Source organism: Schistocerca cancellata, chromosome 9, assembly GCF_023864275.1.
Source record: "Schistocerca cancellata isolate TAMUIC-IGC-003103 chromosome 9, iqSchCanc2.1, whole genome shotgun sequence".
Classification (NCBI taxonomy): domain Eukaryota; kingdom Metazoa; phylum Arthropoda; class Insecta; order Orthoptera; family Acrididae; genus Schistocerca; species Schistocerca cancellata.
In genome coordinates this window covers 6,241,955-6,260,278 of record NC_064634.1, presented here as the reverse complement: position 1 = coordinate 6,260,278, position 18,324 = coordinate 6,241,955, and the positions used below count along the sequence as shown (strand labels likewise).

General features: G+C 40.8%; 1 protein-coding gene across 1 annotated transcript; it reads right to left on the bottom strand.

Annotated features, from left to right (window-relative positions):
* Positions 1–276: 276 nt before the first annotated feature.
* LOC126101106 (histone deacetylase 3) lies at positions 277–2,218 on the bottom strand. The gene has a single exon (XM_049911781.1). It carries the CDS (start codon positions 2,115–2,117, stop codon positions 819–821), a length of 1,299 nt encoding a protein of 432 aa, XP_049767738.1. The 5' UTR covers positions 2,118–2,218; the 3' UTR covers positions 277–818.
* Between the last annotated feature and the right edge of the window lie 16,106 nt (positions 2,219–18,324).

Below are 18,324 nucleotides of genomic sequence, written 5' to 3'. Positions count from 1 at the left end.
AAGACTGTACAGTTACTATCAATATATTTTTTTTTTAAACTAAGTTTTATCACATTTGAGCATGCATATGAACATAAACACAATAATGCACATATGGAAGCTCATGCACACTTTTCCCTTTATCTGAATATGAATTATGTTATTAACTTATAATTCTACACTGAAAGATGCATCCAGAATGTGAACATTCTGTGATAATTCCCTACCGGTATGTTTGGTGTTATAAAATAAGTGACTGAAATACACACAAAAAATTAACATTTGTGAAAATCCTACAAGCAAAGTAACAAAATAGTAAGACCAAAACAAATGTATCTTTTTGAATGTTAGCCTAAAGAGTCACACTAAGTCTGTTAGCAATTTTTAGTAGTTTGCATCATAAACTAATTTTATAGGCTATAGTCAAGCACAGCTTATGCACACTGACCAAAAGTACCACTGCTACACCATTAGAGGGCACTTGATTGAAAAACTGATGTAGTATTAGTAACTTATCTATACAGTATAACTGTTGAAAATTTCATGAAATATGAAACGATTATCTGAAATGGAAGAACAGTCTGGCACATCTCAACACAATGAATGTGTTAACAATTCTGTCAGATAAGAAGTGACCTTATCTCTTTAGTTATTACCCCTAAACATTAAACGTAAAAATAGAATGCTGCCAAAAGTTAATAAGATTTAGTGGCAAAATCTCTTTCAATTTCTACTAAAAATAAAAGTTAAAAATACAATTAGCCTTACATCTAAGTTTGCATGATGATCACTCTTATAAAAACATGATTCTACATGCATATATCTCCTGATCAGGAATCTCATGGACCTAAATTCTCCTTATCTTGATCCTCATCTCCATCATAAAACTCATTTTTTTGCTCAATCCTCCGATCCTCTTCTGCTTGACTTACTCGCACATCAGGATCTGGTTCATCATGTCCAACTTCATCTTGGGATGGAAAGGCATCTCCTGGAACATCATGCATTTGTACACTGGGAGAATGCTGACACATTTTCAAATTATCATACACATGTTTTGTTATTGTTTCTAAATACTGCTTGCTATTTGCATTATCTTGACGGGTTACAACCTCTGGATGCAATGTAAAATCAGGAGCAAAGTACTCTAAGTATTCAGTATATGGTAGTTCATTACTAATTTGTTCATCTACGAGGAGTGATGTTTCATATGTCCAACATCTAGCAACATTTCTTAATGTATAGCCCCCTCCTCCAACTGCCAAAAGAGGCACATTTAAATCCCTCACAAATTTCACACATTCACCATGACCTTTCGTGCTTAAGCTGAAGCATCCAAGGCGGTCATTTGCAAGAGAGTCTGCACCACATTGTAAAACTATGGCAGTAGGTTGGTAGAATTCCATCACACTTGATATAACAGGTTTGAACACTTGAAAATAACTCGAGTCATCGATACCCTCCTTTAAGGGTACATTCACGGAATAATAACGACCACTTTCAGCTCCTATTTCGTACATATCACCAGTACCAGGAAAAAAATAATTTCCGTATTTATGAAAAGAAACTGTCATCACCCTATCTGTCAAGTAAAACGCTTCCTGCACGCCGTCCCCATGATGAACGTCAATATCTATGTACAACACACGAGCATGATACTTCAGAAGTTCTAAGATTGCTATTACAATGTCATTCACATAACAAAAACCTGAAGCTTCAAATTTTTTGGCATGATGCAAACCACCGGACCAGTTTATTGCTATATCGCAGCAATTGTTATTCAACTTCATTGCACCCTCCAATGAAGCTCCTGTATACATTGAGCAAAAGTCAAACAGTCCTTCGAAAACTGGACAGTCATCACCAACATTAAAGTGACTTAAATATTTCGTGTAGCCCTGCAAATTCTGTGGTGTCACACGCTGGAGAAAGTCTATGTATTCATCAGAATGAAATCTACACATGTCATGTGCTGACGCGCGGTATGGTCTATAAATCTGCATTTTTTTATAAAGTCCATAATTCAGAACCAGACTGTGAATAACAGAAAGTCTGTGTGGTTTCATAGGATGTCCTGGTCCATAATGGAAATTGCCCACATCTGGATTGTAAAAGTACGACACTACTTTCTTCGACATTATGCAAAATATCGAGCAAAATTTTCATAACAACGTAGCCTCCTTATCCATCACAAACCATAAACAAATACGAACACAAACACGAAACCACACATTCAATGATATTGTAACATAATAAACAAACAACTTTATCTCTGACGTACAATGTCATTTCGTAGCCGCCACAGACGTACACTGTCTGTGGTAGCCGTTGAGTAGAAACGAGTGAGCTCAGTAATCACAATACTACTCAGTGCAAGCCGGTGACTTCAATACATATCCCGCCGTGTGTAATTTTAACAAGTGTCGAAAAATATGACATACGAAAACGGAATGATGTACACAATGCAGATGATAATAATAGTAATAATAATAATAATAATTTTATTGTCATTCGGCCATTACAGCAATAGACAACGTCAAATACATGCTAAAATACAATTAATAGTTTGAAAGAAACAACAGGTTTCTTGTTAACATTATAGTATTATATTACAGTTGATAAATTCTCTTATGTCATAGAATGGGTGGAGGACTAGCCAGTCATGAATTGTTTGTTTGAATAGTTGTTCAGGTAATTCTTGAACAGATTGAGGAAGATTATTAAATAATTTGTACCCCATGATTTCGTAGCTGTTGAGTGACTTTGACAATCTGTGGTAAGGAATATAGAGGCACCTATTCCTTCTTGTATTGTGGCTGTGTACATTTTCTCTGGTTTTTGTTTCTGGTAATTTCTTCTTCGTATAAATTAGAACATAGTATATGTACAAGTTTATAACACTCATGATTTTCTGTTCACAGAACAATGGTTTACAGTGTGCCTTATATGCAGAACCAGTAATTATCCTAATAGTTTTTTTTTGCAGTATTAATATGTCATGTACACAGCTAGAGTTCCCCCACAAAATAATTCCATATGTTATTATACTTTGAAAGAATGAAAAATAGGATGTTCTAACATATTTTTCAGGAACACAATCCATAAGTCGCCTTAACAGGTAAATAACTCTTGACAATTTACCACTAATATATTGTACATGTTGACCCCAAGATAATTTATCATCAATGTATACCCCCAAAAATTTGACATAACTTGGATCATCTGACAGAAGCTTGTCTCTAAGACTACAGACCATCTGCTGTGTTTTGTTTTCATTCAGCAGGAATCCATTTGCCTTGAACCAATAGGATGCTTGGTCAATTGTCTTTTCTGCACAAGTTTTAAGGCTATTGAAATCCTCACTAGCATGAAGAAATGTTGTATCATCTGCATACAACACAGTGGTGGACTTGATAAATGACGGCAGATCATTTATCATTATCAGAAACAAAAAGGGGCCCAGCACAGATACCTGCGGAACACCTACCTTGACTTGCTCTATACTCGACATTTCTCTCCCTACACAAACAACTTGCTTACGATTCTGAAGATATGATTTTATTAATTTAAGGCTGTTATGTCTAATGCCATAGAATTCCAGTTTTTCTAGGAGTGGCTTATGCTTTACACAGTCAAAAGCTTTGCTTTGATCACAAAATGTGAGTTGAGCATAGCCCTTATCCTCAAACACTTGATGTAAGTATTTGACTACAAAGTCTATAGCATCCACAGTAGACAACTTTTTCCTAAAACCATACTGAGATTCACTAATTATTCCTAATTTTTCAAAATAGTCAGATAGCTGTTGGTAAATTACACATTCCAGTATTTTAGAAAAAGCTGGGACTATGGAGATTGGTCTGTAACTGGAAGTTGAGTCCATATCTCCCTTTTTATATATTGGAATTACCCTAGCCACTTTGAGTTCTTCGGGAAAATATCCTTCAGATATGCATTTATTTATACAGAATGTTAAGGGGTACACAATATAGTCTATTACTTTCTTTAGTAAATTACAGGATATGTCATATATATCTACACTGTCTGAAGATTTCATCCGTTTTACAATGCTTAGGACATGACTAGGTGAGACCTCGGAGAACATAAACGTACCTGTGTCTGTTGGTGTTCTGCAAACATTTTTAGAAAGCAACTCTGATGAACTGATATCAGGTTTGATTATAGTATTTCCTACATTTTCAACAGATTTAATAAAGAAATCATTGAATTTTTGGGGACTTATATTAATTTTTTTGCTTCTCACATCTTCAGCAACACCATTTATTAATTTCCAAGCAGCTTTGCACTTATTTGTGGAATTATCAATGGTATTGAAATTATGTGCTTTTTTGGCTTCCACAATGGCTTTTTTATACTCATTCCTGCATTTTATATAGGCTAATCTGGCATGTTCTGTTTTCTGATTGCTACATATATTGTGCAACACCATAACTTGGTTTTTCATATTTGATAATTGTTTAGTGAACCATGAATTTTGTCTGTTTGTAACCCTGTTTGTAAAGCCTTTGTCAGTTAATTTGCATTTCTTTGTGGGGATGTTGTCATTAAATTGTGTCAGAAATGTTTTAAAAAATCTCTCAAATAATAGTTTTCCTGACAAATCAGCACTAAGACTATAACTTGTGTCACCATGACATTGGTTGAACCAGTCTCTCTCAGCAATTGACTTACAGAGCTGAACAATTTTGTCATCTGTGACAGGCCTGGTGATTATAACTTTTGGGACAGGTTTAGGAATATTACTATTATCAATACAGAACCTACTTGTATAGTTTAAAGATACAGAGTCATGATCTGAAAATGGAGACGCTGTAACAGCACATGTTTCTTCTGTAGTTTTAAAGTTGACAAAAATATTGTCAAGACATGCTTTATCTCTTGTGGGCCTGTTATTGATTGAGCGCAAATTGTACTGTCTTAGAAGGTTTTTCCACTCAGTCACAGTACGTTTATGTGTTGTTATATCAAAATCTGCGTTCAGATCTCCACCAATTACTATGTCATAAAGCAACCATCTGGTCCCTCTTAGTACATCTAACAGCATGTCCAATTTTTCTAGAAATACGTTGATGATACCCTTAGGTGACCTGTAAAGGGATACTATTACTAACTTAAGACTGTCCATAACTATACCAGTGGCTTCAAAGTTCAGTTCCTCACATAAATAATCTAGGTCCAACTTAACAATGGAGCAGCTGAATGACTGATTAATATATATTGCCACACCACCTCTTATATGCAGTTTTCTACAGTAACTATTTGCTACATTATAGTTATCAAGTTTGACAACTGGAAGTACACTCTCAGTAACCCAATGTTCACTCAGAAAGAAAGTATCAAATTTGTTATCTAGTCCAAAACTGTTTACAATAAATTCTTTATCTATTAGTCCTTGAACATTCAGATAGCAAATTTTAAGATCATAATTGTTGTTTATTTTAGATTGAACGTTTTGGTGAGGTGTTACGAAATTTGTTACACTACTTACCTCGTGGGCTTCTTCATCTTGCTGCCTTCCACTAAAAAATCATTTAGACGGACAGGAGGTGCTGTTTTCCGTCTACCCGTAACACTTGACGCTGCTTCTCCTGCTGCAATTCTCATTTCTCCTTTTAGAGGCACTATAGTTACTGATGCTGGTGAAACTTCTGCTGTTGATGCTACTGTTACTTCCTTCTCCACTGCTGCTACTGATAATGCCACTGGTGACTGTGACGCATTACATGTTTGCACAGTTGTAATTTTTTCATCGTAGGGTGTATCTGCAGATGTTTCTTCCTCATATGCTGTTGGTGCACTTTTCTTTTCTGTTGGCATTGGCAGAAAACCTGTTGCAGGTAGTGCTATTTTTACATAGGCATCCACTCCTGCTGTCTTTATCACCTGGAGAATTTCTTTGGCCAGCACTTTCTAGCCTAGGTTGTTTCTGTGCAGTCCATGTCTAGTAAAATGCTCTCTTACTGAACTCGTTGCTTCAATGAAAGTTGTGTGCACAAAACCGCTACAAATCTTCCTGAATTTCCGATTTGTCTGCACTTAGAACATCGTATTTATTCATTAGTGGAACACGAAAAACATTGGCAATGGTAGGACTGCCACGTGCACGAGAACAAGTCAATAATAGACAGTATTCCCATTTAAATGAGCAAGAATGGAATTTTAACAAACGATGAAAATTATGATACACGGAAACGAAACTTTGTGTAACTGTCAAGTTTAGTGCAGAATGAATGATATGCACGTAATTAACACGTTAAAAAAGGTAAAAGCAGACGACAGTACTATAGATATCAATGTTGCGCAGGGACGCAGTTGCTCAGAGGTAGCTTGTAGTTCAGCTGATGTGCAGCAAGAAGAAAGTAGAGGAAGTCTTCGAGAGCTTTGATTTAAATTTAGTGGATCGGTTGGAAAAGGCAGCTGCAAATGTAGAGGTTGAAAAGCCCTTGAATCTAAGCATAAATGTACTTGCAACTGAACCAAAATGCTTTAGTTGGAGCAGTCTGAAAAGGATTCATTAGAAGACTTTTATGAGAAACCTGTCCAGATTAGAATAACTCACCCTATTATAAAGACAAGCATGTCAGGCATAACTGTGCGTTGTCTTCTTGATAGGGACAGCAGACAAGTGCTTTGTCACAAGCGTTCTTTGATTCTGTTCCTAATAAGAAGGAGTTACCTTTCATTAGGGATTAGATTAGATTAGTACTTGTTCCATAGATCATGAATACAACACTTCGTAACATTGTGGAACCTGTAGGGTTAATAAAAGGTGTCTACAAAAGACATTACATTACACAAAATATTACATGACACTTAATATTTTTAATTTTTTTTGGGGAGGGGGTTGGGAAATTACCCACTTACTATATCCAAAAATTCATCTAATGAGTAGAAGGAGTTGCCATTAAGAAATTCTCTTAATTTCCTTTTAAATGCTATATGGCTATCTGTCAGACTTTTGATGCTATTAGGTAAGTGACCAAAGACTTTTGTGGCACCATAATTTACCCCCTCCTGAGCCAAAGTTAGATTTAACCTTGAGTAGTGAAGATCATCCATTCTCCCAGTGTTGTAGCTATGTACATTGCTATTACTTTTGAATTCGTTTGGATTGTTAATAACAAATTTCATAAGTAAATATATATATTGTGAGGCTACAGTGAAGATCTCTAGCTCTTTAAAGAAGTGTCTGCAGGTTGATCTTGGATGAGCTCCAGCAATTATTCTGATTACACGCTTTTGTGCAATGAACACTCTTTTACTCAATGATTAGTTACCCCAGAATATGATGCCATATGAAAGCAGAGAATGAAAAAAGGTGTGGTAAGCTAATTTACTGAAATGTATATCGCCAAAATTTGCAATGACCCTAATAGCATAAGTAGCTGAGCTCCAACGTTTCAGCAGATCCTCAGCGTGTTTTTTCCAGTTCAACCCCTCATCAATGCATACACCTAGAAATTTTGAATATTCTACCTTAGCTACCGATTTCTGTTCGAAGTCTATATTTATTAATGGTGTCATTCCATTTACTGTGTGGAACTGTATGTACTGTGTTTTGTCAAAGTTTAATGAGAGCCTATTTGCAGAGAACCACTTAATGATTTTCTGAAAAACACCATTTACAGTTTCACCAGTTAATTCTTGTCTGTTGGGTGTGATAGCTATACTTCTATCATCGGCAAAAAGTACCAGCTTTGTATCTTCGTGAATATAGAATTGCAAGTCATTAATATATATTAAGAACAGCAGAGGACCCAAGACCGAACCTTGCGGCACCCCATTCTTGATTGTTCCCCAGTTTGAGAAATCACCAGTTTTTTGCATATTATGTGAACTGCTTATTTGAACTTTCTGCACTCTTCCAGTTAGGTATGATTTAAACCATTTTAGCGCTGTCCCATTCATACCACAGTACTTGAGCTTATCTAGAAGTAAGTGGTTTAAGAATAATAGGTGCTACTGGAAAAGTTTCCAGACCAGTACAGCACGAAGTTTTGATACCAGTTGGCAGGGGTAACATAATAATAGATCATCCTTCTTTAGTTGTGTTTGGGCTAAGTGTCGAAGTGTTGACTGGTGCAGATCTTTTATCGAAATATCAAGGAAAGACTGGCTTTGATCAGAGCCACTTAACGTTAACTGTACCAGTCTCTCGAGTGACTACGGAGCCTTTAATTGGAAATTGTGTGGGCAGTAATAATGCAGCATGGGAACTGTCTATTACAGTAATCAGAAATAAGGGATACTTGCAGGAAGATACTGAATTTGGGAATTATGTGCAAGATGCTAATGCGGAAGAGAACTATATCCTGGATGATATGGAGATTAAGGCACAGTCAACAGATTAAATTTCTGATAAATATAGCGCAGAATTAAGGTAAGTATTAACTACTCATCACAATGTATTCTCAAAAGCGCCTGGTGAAGATAAAGGGTTGACTCTTGATTGAATGTAAAGCCTGGGCAGGTATTTTTCAAGAAATCTTATAGATGCATGTTGTGAAGAAGCAGCCTATTAAGAAAGAAATTCAACATATGTTGGCATGAGTGTCATTGAACAAGCAGTTAGTGAATATGATAATCTTCCTGTTGTGGCTAAGAGACAGAAGCGTCATATTAGTACTGGACACTCAGTGTCTAAATGAAACCATTATAAGAGAGGGTGACCATCCTCAAAATATGAACCGACTGATACATAAGTTCTGAGGAGTTATGTATCTTATATCCATGGACATAACATATGGGTACTGGCATTTGCCCCTGGCAAAAGAATCACGCAAATATACGACCATTTTGTATGAATGAATGTGCTACCAATATAAAGTAGTCCGTTTTGGACCAAATATTTGTGTGTGTGCCTTTGTTAGAGTAATGACTCATGCATTGGGGTAGGAATTCTTAGATCAGGTGACTTTTATGTAGATGTATACTGTTGGCAGCTCCCTATGGGAAGGACATATCAGTCTACTAGACAGGGTGCTGGTAGCTATAGAAAAATGAGATATGGAATTAAAGTTAGAGAAGACTGACCGTGTAAGAGACAAAATAAAATTCATGGACCGTGAAATTAGCAGGGAAGATATTTTACCCAATCCTTCCAAATTATCGGTCATTGAAAAGTTTGAAAGGCCCAGCAATAAAAAGCAGCTCAGGTCAAAGCTCGGTTTAATCGGATTCTACCGCCATTTTGTTAGAGATCACTTGTTTAATGGGCCTTGTTTGCTCCACTTATTGAAGAAGAATACCCAGTCGGTTTTGACTAAAGAATGCCAGTCTGCTTTTGAAGAATTAAAAAACTATTTGATGAGTAGTCCGTTTTTACACCATCCAGATTTTTCGAACCCATTTTGCGTGGCAGTTGACATTAGTCGTTAAGGGATTACAGTAGAGGTGTTTCAGATGGAAACAGAAGGCGACCGAGGTACATACAACAATAGCATTTGCAAGTCGTTCACTGCAACCTGCTGAGTGAAATTACGGAATTTCGGAATTAGAGGCACTGGCTACCGTGTTTGCTATTCAAAAATTTCAGCATTATTTGTTAGGTCACAAGCTAATAATATATAGTGATCACAAGGTACTTTCGTTTTTAAATCTTCGTTTTTAAATCTTCCAAGACCAGTACTGTGGGCTATGTACCTTCAGCAATTCAACCTCGAGATTAAATACTTACAAGGGAAGAACAATCGGGTAGCAGATGAGCTACCAAGAAGTGCTGAGTTATACAGAGAATTAGAAATTCCGCTACCAGAAAGGAATGAAGTGTGCATGTTGGCCATACATCAGTCAAGCAGCAAAGTGCCTTGAAGGAAGCATGTAAAAATTTAAGAAGGGAGCAAAATTATGATGATCAGTTGAGATTGGCCAAGACCCATTTAAATGTTCCCAATTGTCCTAAAGTGGAGCAGTACTATTGCCTCTATAAAGGAATTTTATTCCAAAGAGGAAGTTAGATTCAACAGACTGGAAGATACAGGGTGACGATTATTGAACTGTATGAAAAAAAACGTAAATTAGTTACAAACTATGGCGTTTAGTTTATTCAGAATGTAAATGTCACTGCAGATATCCGGATTTAGGTTGCGACACATTCGATATACCTGTCGTCATTGGCGATGCTGTGGCGCAGACGAGTATCAAATCAAATCAGATCAAATCAAATTTTATTGTCGTTATACAACTTACTGTTGTAATAGACAGCGTCAAAAAATAGAAGGAAAGGAACCAAAACACAATACAATACATACATACAGGTTTTTTTTAAAGATACCAGTTAGTTTTTAAAAAAATATACGGAATAGAAAAGTATTTACAGTTATACATCTCCTTGGATCAAATTTGTCACAGAATATGATACCGCATATATTTTCATTCTGGAGGTGTCTCAAGTTTTCTTCGAATACCAGAATGTTGTAAGTTGTATTCAGAGTCAGCTAATCTTTCAGTTTCTTCCCTAGTTGCTGTACTGGCATTTCCCTCAGTGTTTTAGGCAGTCTGTTGAATAGCTTAATCCCCATGTAGTTATGGCAGTTTTGGGTTTTCTTTAGCCTTACCTGGGGCGTGTCAATGTAATGTTTATTTCTTGTGTTGTGTGAATGTACCTCCTCCTTACTGTGAAGTTACTCTGGTTTTCTTTTATGTCTGTCACACAGTGGTATATGATTATTGCAGAGGGAGTCATTATTTTCAGCTCCCTGAATACTGGTCTGCATGATTCATTGTCGGGTAAGCCCTTTATACCCCTAACTCCCCTCTTCTGCGACTTAAAAACTACCTGAGCCCCTGAAGAGTTTCCCCAAAGTATTATGCAATAGACAGGTGCGAGTGGAAAAAGGCATAGTATGCCTCTAACATTTGGCTCTTACTGACGCAAGTCCTAAGTTTGAGCAATAAAAAAATTACTCTGGACAGTTTCTTGCATAATTGTTGCATATGTTCGCCTCAGTTCAAATTTGGGTCTAAATAAATTCCTAGCAGTTTGACAGATGTGTTTACCGCCCCTTCTGCTTTCAACTTACTCAAATGAAAATATATTGTCTCTGTTTTATTGCCATTTAAGACCAATTAATTGCTTTGCAACCATGTGGTGGAGTTTTCTACCATGTCTGTATTTTTGTCCTGTAAAGTTTCCAGATTTTCATCTGACATTATTAGGTGATGTCGTCAGTATATAGAATTGATTTGTCTGGGAAGTTATGTGGGAGGTCATTGATATACACTAGAAAGAGAAATGGGCCAATTGCTGATCCTTGATTAACTCCGGTTTCAATTTTGAGTATGTCTGATAGTTGTTTCTCAATTATGATCATTTTTTGTCTGTTATCAGGGTACTATTCTATTAGCAATAACTGTGACCCCTTTATTCCGTCTTGTTTTAACTTAGAAAATAAGATCTCATGGCAAATAGTGTCGAAAACCTTACTGAGGTCTAAGAGAGTAATGCAAGTAATTAAATGTAGCTCGAAATTGGTAACAATCTCATTGGTGACATTGTCTATGGATTTAATGGTTGATTTACCTGTCCTAAATCCAAAATGAGCATTGTTAAATAAATTGTTCGTTTCAAAGTACTTCAATAGTTGTGTTTTCATGCAATATTCAATGACTTTTGATAAAATAGGGACAATCGGAACTGGTCTGTAGTTATTTGGACAGTCTCTGTCCCTTTTCTTGTGGATTGGAACCGTGATAGTCATTTTTAAACAATCTGGAAAGATTCCCTCCTCAAGGATGCAATTTATGAGATAAGTCAACGTTAACAATATTGTGTCTGAGATATGTTTCAATATCGCATTAGAGGACCGTAATAATCCTCGGTTTTGGAGTTACTCAGTTATGCAATTATTTTACACACTTCCCTAGGGGTGATTTGTTTTCAACTAAAATTTAATCCCGTAGTTCTATCTGCTGTATAGTTGCTCACTCTATCTTTATATGTTAACTCGAGATTGTCAGTGAGAGTAATATTTTTAACACTATTTACAAAGAACTCATTAAGTATGTTAGGAGGAATGGGCACTGATTCCTTTCTTACTTTTCTTCCTAATTACACTCCTGGAAATGGAAAAAAGAACACATTGACACCGGTGTGTCAGACCCACCATACTTGCTCCGGACACTGCGAGAGGGCTGTACAAGCAATGATCACACACACGGCACAGCGGACACACCAGGAACCGCGGTGTTGGCCGTCGAATGGCGCTAGCTGCGCAGCATTTGTGCACCGCCGCCGTCAGTGTCAGCCAGTTTGCCGTGGCATACGGAGCTCCATCGCAGTCTTTAACACTGGTAGCATGCCGCGACAGCGTGGACGTGAACCGTATGTGCAGTTGACGGACTTTGAGCGAGGGCGTATAGTGGGCATGCGGGAGGCCGGGTCGACGTACCGCCGAATTGCTCAACACGTGGGGCGTGAGGTCTCCACAGTACATCGATGTAGTCGCCACTGGTCGGCGGAAGGTGCACGTGCCCGTCGACCTGGGACCGGACCACAGCGACGCACGGATGCACGCCAAGACCGTAGCATCCTACGCAGTGCCGTAGGGGACCACACCGCCACTTCCCAGCAAATTAGGGACACTGTTGCTCCTGGGGTATCGGCGAGGACCATTCGCAACCGTCTCCATGAAGCTGGGCTACGGTCCCGCACACCGTTAGGCCGTCTTCCGCTCACGCCCCAACATCGTGCAGCCCGCCTCCAGTGGTGTCGCGACAGGCGTGAATGGAGGGACGAATGAAGACGTGTCGTCTTCAGCGATGAGAGTCGCTTCTGCCTTGGTGCCAAAGATGGTCGTATGCGTGTTTGGCGCCGTGCAGGTGAGCGCCACAATCAGGACTGCATACGACCGAGGCACACAGGGCCAACACCCGGCATCATGGTGTGGGGAGCGATCTCCTACACTGGCCGTACACCACTGGTGATCGTCGAGGGGACACTGAATAGTGCACGGTACATCCAAACCGTCATCGAATCCATCGTTCTACCATTCCTAGACCGGCAAGGGAACTTGCTGTTCCAACAGGACAATCCACGTCCGCATGTATCCCGTGCCACCCAACGTGCTCTAGAAGGTGTAAGTCAACTACCCTGGCCAGCAAGATCTCCGGATCTGTCCCCCATTGAGCATGTTTGGGACTGGATGAAGCGTCGTCTCACACGGTCTGCACGTCCAGCACGAACGTTGGTCCAACTGAGGCGCCAGGTGGAAATGGCATGGCAAGCCGTTCCACAGGACTACATCCAGCATCTCTACGATCGTCTCCATGGGAGAATAGCAGCCTGCATTGCTGCGAAAGGTGGATATACACTGTACTAGTGCCGACATTGTGCATGCTCTGTTGCCTGTGTCTATGTGCCTGTGGTTCTGTCAGTGTGATCATGTGATGTATCTGACCCCAGGAATGTGTCAATAAAGTTTCCCCTTCCTCGGACAATGAATTCACGGTGTTCTTATTTCAATTTCCAGGAGTGTATTTATTTATAACTGCCCAGGCAGCTTTACACTTATTTTTAGAATTATTGATAAAATTTTCATTGGCTCTTATTTTGGCTGCTTTTATTTCCCTTCTATAGACTTGATTTTCCCTGGTATACCTATCTTTATATGCCTGGTTTCCCTGTTTGGTTTTTTTATGAATGATGATTGTATCCTTCCTAAGGGCTGCAAGTTCTAGAGTGAACCATTTGCATCTCTGTTTCCTTTTCAAGTTATTTTGATTATTTAGTACCTTTGTTATCTTTGGACAGTAAGTGTTGAAAAAGAGTTTGTAAAGGTCTCATTTAGATTCTTACAGTTTAGAACTTTATTCTCCCAGTCCATCTCCCTTAAAATAAACCTCAGTTTTTCTATGCTCCTTTCCCCTAACATTCTGAACGTTTTCTGTCCCCTTTTATAATTCTGCATGACCCTCTGAAGTGTCGGAATCGATGCAGTCGATGACCTCCTGAATGGCTGTTTTCAGTTTTGGGATTATAGCTCTATGCCTTGTCTTAAACATAGCCTCAGAAAAAGGATCCGGAGAATATGGCTGCCAATCGAGGTCCATGCCAGTGGTCTCTGGGTGCCCCAGAGCCAGAATACTGTCCCCAAGGTCCTCCTCCATGACATCAAACACTCTCCTAATTCTATGGGGTAGAGCTCCATCTTACACGAACCACGTCTTGTCGAAATCAGGGTTACTTTGGATAACTGGGATGAAATCATCTTCCAAAACCTTCACATACTGTTCGATAGTCACCATGCCATCAAGGAATATCATACTGATTATTCCATGACTGGACATTGCACACCACACAGTCACCTGTTGAGGGTGAAGAGACTTCTCGATAGCGAAATGAGGATTGTCAGTCTCCTAAATGCGCCAATTTTGCTTATTGACAAACCCATCCAAATGAAAGTGGGCACCGTCACTAAACCAAACCATTATCACATAAACCTCTGGACAATAGTTTCGGCGAAACACAGCCGCTGCTCCATGGCCTTGGGGCTTAACGGATAACGGGTTTGAATTTTATATGGGAAGAGATGCAGGTCTTCAACAAAAATTTGTCGCACTGTCTCCCTGTTGATTCCCACCTGGTGTGCAGCTCGTCTGATCGATTTCCTGGGGCTGGTTTGAAACATAGAGCGCGTCTTCTCGATGTTTTTAGGTGTTTACACCGTTTTGGACGACCACCATAAACATCACGAGCACTACCCATTCTCTCAAACTTGCAAATCAAATTCTGGATTGTTACCACATTTGGACCAACTGGCTTCAGCTTGAACTCGGTAGCAAACTTTCTTTGAACCGCAGTTTGGCTGTTATTTCTCGCATAGTAGGCCTTCACAACCTCTATACTCCCAGGCACACTGCACTTTGACATTTTCACGTGAAATGGCCGACAACAACAAGACATGTGCACATGTGCATGCTGATTTCCAGCATGCTCTGTGGTCAATCGTGCAGTTTGAATCTCCTAACGCAAACCGCTCGGAAGTTATGACGATTTTATTTCATATACACTCCTGGAAATTGAAATAAGAACACCGTGAATTCATTGTCCCAGGAAGGGGAAACTTTATTGACACATTCCTGGGGTCAGATACATCACATGATCACACTGACAGAACCACAGGCACATAGACACAGGCAACAGAGCATGCACAATGTCGGCACTAGTACAGTGTATATCCACCTTTCGCAGCAATGCAGGCTGCTATTCTCCCATGGAGACGATCGTAGAGATGCTGGATGTAGTCCTGTGGAACGGCTTGCCAAGCCATTTCCGCCTGGCGCCTCAGTTGGACTAGCGTTCGTGCTGGACGTGCAGACCGCGTGAGACGACGCTTCATCCAGTCCCAAACATGCTCAATGGGGGACAGATCCGGAGATCTTGCTGGCCAGGGTAGTTGACTTACACCTTCTAGAGCACGTTGGGTGGCACGGGATACATGCGGACGTGCATTGTCCTGTTGGAACAGCAAGTTCCCTTGCCGGTCTAGGAATGGTAGAACGATGGGTTTGATGACGGTTTGGATGTACCGTGCACTATTCAGTGTCCCCTCGACGATCACCAGTGGTGTACGGCCAGTGTAGGAGATCGCTCCCCACACCATGATGCCGGGTGTTGGCCCTGTGTGCCTCGGTCGTATGCAGTCCTGATTGTGGCGCTCACCTGCACGGCGCCAAACACGCATACGACCATCTTTGGCACCAAGGCAGAAGCGACTCTCATCGCTGAAGACGACACGTCTTCATTTGTCCCTCCATTCACGCCTGTCGCGACACCACTGGAGGCGGGCTGCACGATGTTGGGGCGTGAGCGGAAGACGGCCTAACGGTGTGCGAGGCCGTAGCCCAGCTTCATGGAGACGGTTGCGAATGGTCCTCGCCGATACCCCAGGAGCAACAGTGTCCCTAATTTGCTGGGAAGTGTCGGTGCGGTCTCCTACGGCACTGCGTAGGATGCTACGGTCTTGGCGTGCATCCGTGCGTCGCTGCGGTCCGGTCCCAGGTCGACGGGCACGTGCACCTTCCGCCGACCACTGGCGACAACATCGATGTACTGTGGAGACCTCACGCCCCACGTGTTGAGCAATTCGGCGGTACGTCGACCCGGCCTCCCGCATGCCCACTATACGCCCTCGCTCAAAGTCCGTCAACTGCACATACGGTTCACGTCCACGCTGTCGCGGCATGCTACCAGTGTTAAAGACTGCGATGGAGCTCCGTATGCCACGGCAAACTGGCTGACACTGACGGCGGCGGTGCACAAATGCTGCGCAGCTAGCGCCATTCGACGGCCAACACCGCGGTTCCTGGTGTGTCCGCTGTGCCGTGCGTGTGATCATTGCTTGTACAGCCCTCTCGCAGTGTCCGGAGCAAGTATGGTGGGTCTGACACACCGGTGTCAATGTGTTCTTTTTTCCATTTGCAGGAGTGTAGTTCAATAATTGTCAACCTGTATGTGCAATAAATACGAGGGTTGGAACTTAAATAGTGGCAGCTACTTATTCACAACTGATACGAAAGAGTTACATGTTTGCACCTGTTACTGTCCTTCAAAGTAGTCACCTGCGTTGTATAGAACCCGTTGCCAGCGATGTGAAAGGTGAAGTGAACTGTTAAGCAGAGCCTGTACTGTTGATGGTGCGAAGGGAGCGGTCTAAAGTTGTGGTGATTCTCTAGTACGACTGTGATGGTGTTATCCTAATGTATTACGTTCCTCCACGGCAGACCGGCCACGCATAGTATTACTGTTCGTTTTTGGAGCATCACCTGCTACCAGCTTTGCGAAAGAAGCGGCGACACTTTCTGTGCAACCCACCAATTATTTAGCACGACAATGTGCGGGCGCATACAGCGCAAGCTGTGGCTGCTCTATTCGGTCGATGGGAATAGGAAGTACAGTACCATCCACCATACTCCCTGGACTTAAGTCCTTGTGACTTGATTTGATTCCGAAGAAGAAGGAACCACTTCGTGGCATTCGCTTCAGAACTGTTCCAGAGATTCGACAGGCAGTAGACCTCTCCATTCGCACCATCGACAGAACAGTTTCTGCTAACGGTATACTACACCTTCCACGTCGCTGGCAACGGGTTCTACACAACGCTGGATACTACTTCGAAGGATAGTAACATGTTGTGAATAGATGGTTGCCAATATTTAAGTTCCAACCCTCGTAGTATAGTACAGGGAGATATGCACAATATAAAACTAAGTGAACCCCTGGGGTTACATGCAGCCAATCTTTTTGGTCCCTTCCCAACATCTAAAGGAGGATGTACCAACGCTTTTGTGATGACTGACGGTTTTAGAATGAGTATCAAACTATATTCAATAAAGAGAGATAATGCTAGAACAAGGGAAGACAAGCTGGAAAAGAATTATTTTGTAAATATTGGCAAGCCTAAGAATTTGTTATACGATAATGGTCGGCAATGATCAAAGGCATGAGGATGCAGAAGGGAATGGAAACCTCTGCATTAAAGACACGTAACATGTAACTATAGGACATGTGGCCTGTAATTGAAGAAGTGTCGTGATGATCTCTCCATTGGCAAGTGATTTCAGAATAGTCCCCCCAGTCGTATCTCTGGGAGGGGACTGCCAAGGGGGAAGTTACCATGAGAAAAAGACTGAATAATCAACGAAACGATAACTTTCTACAAGACAGGGTATGGAATGTCAGAAGCTTGAACGTGTTAGGGAAACTAGAAAATCTGGAAATGGAAATGCAAAGGCTCAATCTAGATAAGGAAGGGGTCAGTGAAGTGAAGTGGAAAGAAGACAAGGATTTCTGGTCAGATGAGTATAGGGTATTATCAACAGCAGCAGAAAATGGTATAACGGGAGTAGCATCCGTTGATAATAGGAAGGTAGGACAGAGAGAGTGTTACTGTGAACAGTTCAGTGACAGGGTTCTTCTTATCAGAAGCGACCGAAGTGAATTATGAACCGATCGTACCTTGGAATTCGTTCCTCCGGGACTGCTACGGTCGCAGGTTCGAATCCTGCCTCGGGCATGGATGTGTGTGATGTCCTTAGGTTAGTTAGGTTTAAGTAGTTCTAAGTTCTAGGGGACTGATGACCTAAGATGTTAAGTCCCATAGTGCTCAGAGCCATTTGAACCATTTGAATTCGTTCCTCGGTCCTTTCGTTCATCTTGGTGAACCGTTCCTTTGCACCCATTCGTTTTTGAACTACCCATCTCTAGTCCTCACAGCTTTACTTCCGCCAGTACCTCGTCTCCTACTTTCCAAACCTCACAGAAGCTCTCCTGCGAAAGTAGGAGACGAGGTACTGGCGGAAGTAAAGCTGTAAGGACGTGGCGTG